Source organism: Berghia stephanieae, chromosome 1, assembly GCF_034508935.2.
Source record: "Berghia stephanieae isolate SIO BIC M18660-M18661 chromosome 1, UCSD_Bste_1.3, whole genome shotgun sequence".
Classification (NCBI taxonomy): domain Eukaryota; kingdom Metazoa; phylum Mollusca; class Gastropoda; order Nudibranchia; family Aeolidiidae; genus Berghia; species Berghia stephanieae.
In genome coordinates this window covers 50,110,916-50,118,415 of record NC_088360.1, presented here as the reverse complement: position 1 = coordinate 50,118,415, position 7,500 = coordinate 50,110,916, and the positions used below count along the sequence as shown (strand labels likewise).

General features: G+C 41.1%; 1 protein-coding gene and 2 long non-coding RNA genes across 3 annotated transcripts in view; all 3 read right to left on the bottom strand.

The window, feature by feature from the left end:
* Positions 1-1,369, bottom strand: part of LOC144971081 (uncharacterized) — a 14,256-nt gene extending 12,887 nt beyond the window's left edge. Inside the window, exons 1-2 of the mRNA XM_078911480.1 lie at positions 1,018-1,369; positions 601-662 (exon numbers count right to left, since the gene is read on the bottom strand). Coding sequence (XP_078767606.1) covers positions 601-662; positions 1,018-1,369 — 414 coding nt within the window. The remainder of the gene's footprint in view (positions 1-600; positions 663-1,017) is intronic.
* A 684-nt stretch (positions 1,370-2,053) lies between these two features.
* On the bottom strand, positions 2,054-3,806 carry LOC144964167 (uncharacterized). Its single transcript, XR_013643765.1, has 2 exons — positions 3,625-3,806; positions 2,054-2,280 (listed from the first exon to the last, which is right to left on the bottom strand). It is a non-coding gene; the product is annotated as an uncharacterized LOC144964167 (long non-coding RNA).
* Positions 3,807-4,675: 869 nt separating this feature from the next.
* The window catches only part of LOC144971017 (uncharacterized), a 5,432-nt gene continuing 2,607 nt past the window's right edge, over positions 4,676-7,500 (bottom strand). The window contains exon 3 of the long non-coding RNA XR_013645061.1: positions 4,676-4,793. This is a non-coding gene — a long non-coding RNA (uncharacterized LOC144971017). The remainder of the gene's footprint in view (positions 4,794-7,500) is intronic.

Genomic DNA, 7,500 nt, shown 5'->3' with positions numbered 1-7,500 from the left:
CATGAAAGGATGACCGAAACACATAGTGCACACTAGTTATAGCATTTGTTGAGAAAGAGAGAGAGAGAGAGAGAGAGAGAGAAGAGAGAGAGAAAGAGAGAGAGAAAGAGAAAGAGAGAGAGAGAGAAATAGAGGAGGAAGAGAAGAGAGTAAAACTGGAGAGAGAGAGGGGATAGAGAGAGAGAGAGAGAAATAGAGGAGGAAGAGGAGAGAGATAAAACAGAGAGAGAGAGAGAGAGAGAGAGAAAGGAGAGGAGAGAGATCGAATGGGAGAGTGGTAAAGAGAGGGAGGGAGAGAGAGAGATGAGAGTGAGAGAGGGAATGAGAGAGAGAGAATAAAAGAGAGAGAGAAAGCGAGACAGATGGAATGGGAGACAGAGAGAGAGAAGTGAGTGTGTGTGTCTGTATGTGTGTGTGTGTATGTGTGTGAGGAGAGAGGGAGAGAGAAGGAGAGAAATGGAAAGGGAGAGAGAAAGAGAGAGAAATGGAAAGGGAGAGAGAGAGTGGGTGTGTTTTGTGTCCATGTGTGTGCATGTATGTGTGGGTGTGTGATTGTGTATGAGATAGAGAGAAAGAGAGAAGATCAAATGGAATTCCTACCTCGACGGTGAAGTCACGTTCTTTGGAGAATACACAATTCAATCCAGTCTCTTGATGTCGTCCTTTAGTGAAAAAAAAACATAATTCTTGTTTATGTTGTGCATTGTAAACACATAAAAAATCAAAGAAATTGTGTTTTGAAAGAAATAGTCAAAATCACGATTGTTCTCTACAGTTGGGTCATCCGATACCTCATCTGGTAAGAGAGAGAGAGGAGAGAAGAGAGAGAGAGAGAGAGAGAGAAGAGAGAGAGAGAGAGAGAGAGAGAGGAGAAGAAAGAATGAGAGAGAGAGAAGAGAAAGAGAAAAGACAGAGGGAGAGAAGAGTAGGGGAAGAAAGAAAAGAAGAAAGAGAGGAGAGAGAGAGAGAGAGAGAGAGAGAGAGAGAGAGAGAGAGAGAGATAAAAGGACTTCCTACCTCGACGTCTTGCTTGGCTTCCTTGACGGTGGCAGGGATGATAAAAACCATTGTAAATGACCATGGCGTTCTTAGAGTAATCTTCAGGGTCAGATAGGCAGAGATTGCAACAGTTGAGCTCAAGATGAAGAAAGTGATGTTGATAGAAAAGTGTTGGCAGAGATGTAGATGATGAAAGCAGCAGCAGTGACAATGATGGTGAAAATGGCAAGGCAGGTGACGTGATGATGGAAGTCACTCTGGCAGGGCTATGGTGGTGAAATGGAAATGATGGGAGGTGATTCTGATGGCAGTGGTTGCGTTGGGAAGTGATAGCTTTGGATGGAATGATGGGAAGTAATGGTAGAGTCATTGTGGTTGTGATAGAAGATGACCATGCTGTGAGGTTAGTGGTAATAAGTAGGAAGCCATGGCTTGGTGAAAATGATAGAAGCAGGTTCAACAATAAAGATCCGATAAATGGCACAATTCCAAACCCAGGATCGAAATGACCCAACCAGAAAGAGTCAAACAAATCACATCCCTATCCCTGCCTTCAAGACAAATGTAAATCAACATTCTGCCCAAACACAATCGGGTTCGGCAGCTCCTACTGCACTTGGGTATGGACCTGAGACACAAACAAATACACCCCGCCGGTAGAAGCACACTCATCTGTGTTTCAAATCCATGCGAATGCCAACAACAATCATCTTGTCAACAAAGAACTAGAATGTAAATCAGCTGGCCCCAACCAGTTGGAATCAACTCGAACCCAAGTCCGGAACGACACCACCACCTTCACTTTATCACTAAATCCACCTCCAACATCCTCATCTCCCAACAACTACCACACACCACCATCTTCCTCGACGAACACAATCCCTACATCACAATCACTGCAATGCCATCATCATCCCTTCCTCCACCATCACCTCCAGTCACAACCATTGAAATCATCATCACTTCCCATCATCATCACTTCACCACCACAACCCTCCCATCATGATTTCCATCGTCTCGTCACCCAACAATGCCACCTTTACCAACAATAGCACTACTGTTGCTCCACCATCTCCATCTCCATCATCACCTCGCCACCAACAACACCTCCATCATCAAGATCTATGCCACTACAACCCTAGGGGTCCCCCATCATGACCCATCCAATTGCTCCATTGAATACCACAATCATCCTCTTTGGCCTCACCAACCCTGCATGGCCAACCTCCCTCATCCACCCCTGGCCATACTTGTCTTCTGGAGCTTGATGGTATCAAATATCTGCAACACAAAGGCAGGGAATGATAATGAAATGTAGGTAAAACAACTCAATTCTTTGACTTCACATCTAGTTCATTATTGTTGATTCTTAATATAATATTTTGTTAAAGGCATAGTGTTAGTATATACATAATATTTTGTGAGAGTACCTAGTCTTTAGTATGTACTATAATATTTTGTGAGCGTCCTAGTCTTAGTATGTACATAATATTTTGTTAAAGGCCTAGTCTTAGTATGTATATAATATTTTGTTAAAGGCCTAGTCTTAGTATGTACATAATATTTTGTTAAAGGCTTAGTCTTAGTATGTACATAATATTTTGTTAAAGGCCTAGTCTTAGTATGTATATAATATTTTGTTAAAGGCCTAGTCTTAGTATGTACATAATATTTTGTTAAAGGCTTAGTCTTAGTATGTACATAATATTTTGTTAAAGGCCTAGTCTTAGTATGTACATAATATTTTGTGAAAGGCCTTGTCTTTGTAGAAAGTACCTAATATTTTGTGAGAGATCTAGCTTTAGTAAGTACATACTATTTTCTGAGAGGCCTATTTAACATGCACTATATGAAACATTTGAATGACATTGATTGATATTATTCATGCACATGAAAGGATGACCAAAACACATAGTGCACACTGGTTATAGCATTTGTTGAGAGAGAGAGAGAGAGAGAGAGAGAGAGAGAGAGAGAGAGAGAGAGAGAGAGAAATAGAGGAGGAAGAGGAGAGAGATAAAACTGAGAGAAAGAGAGGGAGAGAGAGAGAGAGAAGAAGAGAAAAAGAGGAGGAAGAGGAGAGAGATAAAACTGAGAGAGAGAGGGAGAGAGAGAAAGAGAGAGATAGAATGGGAGAGTGGGAAAGAGAGGGAGAGAGAGTGAGAGAGAGAGAGTGAGAGAGAGATGAGAGAAGAGAATGAGAGGAGAGAGAGAGAGTGAAAGAGAGAGAGAGAAAGCGAGACAGATGGAAAGGGAGACAGAGAGATAGTGTGTGTGGTGTGTGTCTGTTTGTATGTGTGTTGTCTGTATGTGTGTGTGTCTGTATGTGTGTGTGGATGAGAGAGTGAGAGTGAGAGAGAGAGTTAAAGAGATAGAGAGAAAGAGAGAGAGAAAGAGAGAGAGAGAAAGAGAGAGAGAAAGAGAGAGAGAAAGAGAGAGAGAAAGAGAGATATATAGAGATATATAGAAAGAATCAAGAGAGAGAGAAAGAGAGAGAGAGGGAGAGATAGAGAGAGAGGAGAGAGAGAGGAGAGTGAGATAGAGAGATAGATAGGTAGATAGATAGAGAGAGAGAGAGAGAGAGAGAGAGAGAGAGAGAGAGAGAGAGATAAAAGGACTTCCTACCTCGACGTCTTGCTTGGCTTGCTTGACGGCGGCAGGGATGATAAAACCATTGTAAATGACCATGGCGTTCTTAGAGTAATCTTCAGGGTCAGATAGGCAGAGATTGCAACAGCTGAGCTCAAGATGAAGAAAGTGATGTTGATAGAAAAGTGTTGGCAGAGATGTAGATGATGATAGCAGCAGCAGTGACAATGATGGTGAAAATGGCAAGGCAGGTGACGTGATGATGGAAGTCACTCGGCAGGGCTATGGTGCTGAAATGGTGATGATGGGAGGTGATTCTGATGGCAGTGGTTGCGTTGTGAACTGATAGTTTGGATGGGATGACGGGAATTAATGGTAGAGTCATAGTGGTTGTGATAGAAGAGACCATGCTGTGAGGTTAGTGGTAATAAGTGGAAGCCATGGCTTGGTGAAAATGATAGAAGCAGGTTCAACAATAAAGATCCGATAAATGGCACAATTCCAAACCCAGGTTCGAAATGACCCAACCAGAAAGAGTCAAACAAATCACATCCCTATCCCCTGCCTTCAAGAAAATGTAAATCAACATTCTGCCCAAACACAATCGGGCTTCCGGCAGGCCTCCTACTGCATTTGGGTATGGACCTGAGACACAAACAAATACACCCCAACCGTTGGAATCAACTCGTACCCAAGTCCGGAACGACACCACCACCTTCACTTTATCACTAAATCCACCTCCAACATCCTCATCCTCCCAACAACTACCACACACCACCATCTTCCTCGACGAACACAATCCCTACATCACAATCACTGCAACACCACCAATACCATCATCTTCCCTTCCTCCACCATCACCTCCCGTCACAACCATTGAAATCATCAGTTCCCATCATCATCACTTCACCACCACAACCCTCCCATCATGATTTCCATCGTCTCGTCACCCAACAATGCCACCTTCACCAACAATAGCACTACTGTTGCTCCACCATCTCCATCTCCATCATCACCTCGCCACCAACAACATTTCCATCATCAAGATCTATGCCACTACAACCCCGGGCCCCCCATCATGACCCATCTAATTGCTCCATTGAATACCACAATCATCCTCTTTGGCCTCACCAACCCTGCATGGCCAACCTCCCTCATCCACCCCTGGCCATACTTGTCTCCTGGAGCTTGATGGTATCAAATATCTGCAACACAAAGGTAGGGACTGATATAAAATGTAGGTAAAACAACTCAATTCTTTGACTTCACATCTAGTTCATTATTGTTGATTCTTAATATAATATTTTCTTAAAGGCCTTGTCTTAGTAGAAAGTACATAATATTTTGTGAGAGATCTAGCCTTAGTAAGTACATACTATTTTCTGAAAGGCCTATTTAACATGCACTATATGAAACATTTGAATGACATTGATTGATATTATTCATGCACATGAAAGGATGACCGAAACACATAGTGCACACTTGTTATAGCAATTATTGAGAGAGAGAGAGAGAGAGAGAGAGAGAGAGAGAGAGAGAGAGAGAGAGAAATAGAGGACGAAGAGGAGAGAGATAAAACAGAGAGAGTGAGGGAGAGAAAGAGATATAAAGCGAGAGAGATAGAATGGGAGAGTGGGAAAGAGAGGGAGGGAGGGAGGAGAGAGAGAGTGAGTGAGAGAGAGAGTGAGTGAGAGAGAATGAGTGAGAGAGAATGAGTGAGAGAGAGAGTGAGTGAGAAAGAGAATGAGAGTGAGAGAGAGAATGAGAGAGAGAGAATGAAAGAGAGAGAGAGAGAGAGCAAGCGAGACATATGGAAAGGGAGACAGAGAGAGAGAGAGAGAGAGAGAGAGAGAGAGTTTTTTGATTGTTTGTTTGTTGCTTTAGGTCTCTTCCAACACAATTGAGGATATATGAGAGACCGCTGAAACAAAAAAACAAGCAATCTAACAAAAATAGTACAAATGTAAATCAAAATCATAACCTAAAGATATCATAAGCTAAATTATAAATAACCAAGAACAAACAGGCAGAAGATTTACAGAAAAAAAAATATCCCCTGTCAAAAATACAATCACAAACCAAAGAAGTAGGATAGGCTAGTAAAGAGAAGAAGAAACGACATCACTATCGGATCGTACACCCATGCGAACATCATAGGTATATGATTCAAGGGTGATGCTCCCATCCAACCACCCGCAGAGAGAGAGAGAGAGAGAGAGAGAGAGAGAGAGAGAGAGAGAGTGTGTGTGTGTGTCTGTGTGTGTGTGTGTGTGTGTGTGTGAGTCTGTATTTTTGTGTGCGTGTGTGTGTGTGAGAGAGAGATAGATACAGAGAAAGAGAGAAGTTCAACTGGAATTCCTACCTTGGGGTGAAGACTCAGTTATTTGAAGAGTGCACAGTCCATTCCAGTCTCTTGATGTCGTCCTTTAGTGAATAAAAAAACCCCATAATTCTTGTTTATGTTGTGCAATTGTAAACACATAAAAAATCAAAGATATTGTGTTTTGAAAGAAATAGTCAAAATCACGATTGTTCTCTACAGTTGGGTCCATCCCGATAGCTAATCTGGTAAGAGAGAGAGAGGGAGAGAGAGAGAGAGAGAGAGAGAGAGAGAGAGAGAGAGAGAAAGAGAGAGAGAGATACAGAGGGAAAAAGAGAAAAAAGAGAGGAGGGAGAGAGATAAAAAAAAAAAAAAAAGAGAGAGAGAGAGAGAGAGAGAGAGAGAGAGAGAGAGAGAGAAAGAGAGAGTGAAATGGAAAGGGAGAAAGAGTGTGTGTGTTTTTGTGTCCATGTGTTTTACGGCGCTTGCAACACATTTAGGTCATATCACCTTTGAAGAATACACAATCCAATCCTTTCTTGATTCCGTCCTTTAGTGAATAAATAAAACGTATTTCTTTCTTATGTTGTGTAATTCTAAACAGATAAATAATTTTTTAAAATATGCTTTGAAAGAAATGCAGTCTCACCACTATTGTTCTTTACAGTTTGGTCCATCGTACTAGCTCATCATGTGAGAGAGAGAGAGAGAGAGAGAGAGAGAGAGAGAGAGAGAGAGAGAGAGAGAGAGAGATGGAAAGGGGGATAGAGAGAGATTGTGCTTGTGTGTCTGTGTGTGTATGTATATATTTATATATATATATATATATATATATATATATATATATATATATATATATATATATATATATATTGAATCGTGTTTGATACAAATATGGTACGAAAAGTGCTCGACATGTAGTAATGGAGCGAATTATTATTTAAAATATTTACCACAATGTTTGAGACAGTCTACATTAATGTTTCAGGCTTAATTTGCCATCGTCAGGACCGAGTTGTTTTGTTGACTGTTGTTGTTTCTTGAAGTGGTTCCGGTTTGAAGTTAATTAAGAGGAATTTGCGCCGATGGGGACACATTCCGTATATCTCACTTTTCGTGTTGAGTGTGGCTTCATGAGGGTGTTTTTCTAAGAGTGTATCAAACACGATTCAATATATATATATATATATATATATATATTATATATATATATATATAAATATATACATACACACACAGACACACAAGCACAATCTCTCTCTATCCCCCTTTCCATCTCTCTCTCTCTCTCTAATATATATATATATAGATATGTGTGTGTGTGTGTGTGTGTGTGTGTGTGTGTGATAGAGAGAAAGAGAATAGATCAACTGGAATTCATACCTCGAGGTGAAGTCTCCAGGTCTTTGAATAATACACAAGCCAATCCAGTCTCTTTATGCCGTCCTTAATAACATAATTCTTGTTTTTGTTGTGTAATTGTAACTTACTTACTTACTTGATCCTCTTCGGGCCTTGAGGCACATAGGACATCCACCAGACATCTCCATTTTTTGCGATCGGCTGCTTTTGCGGTGGCTGTATTCCAGGAC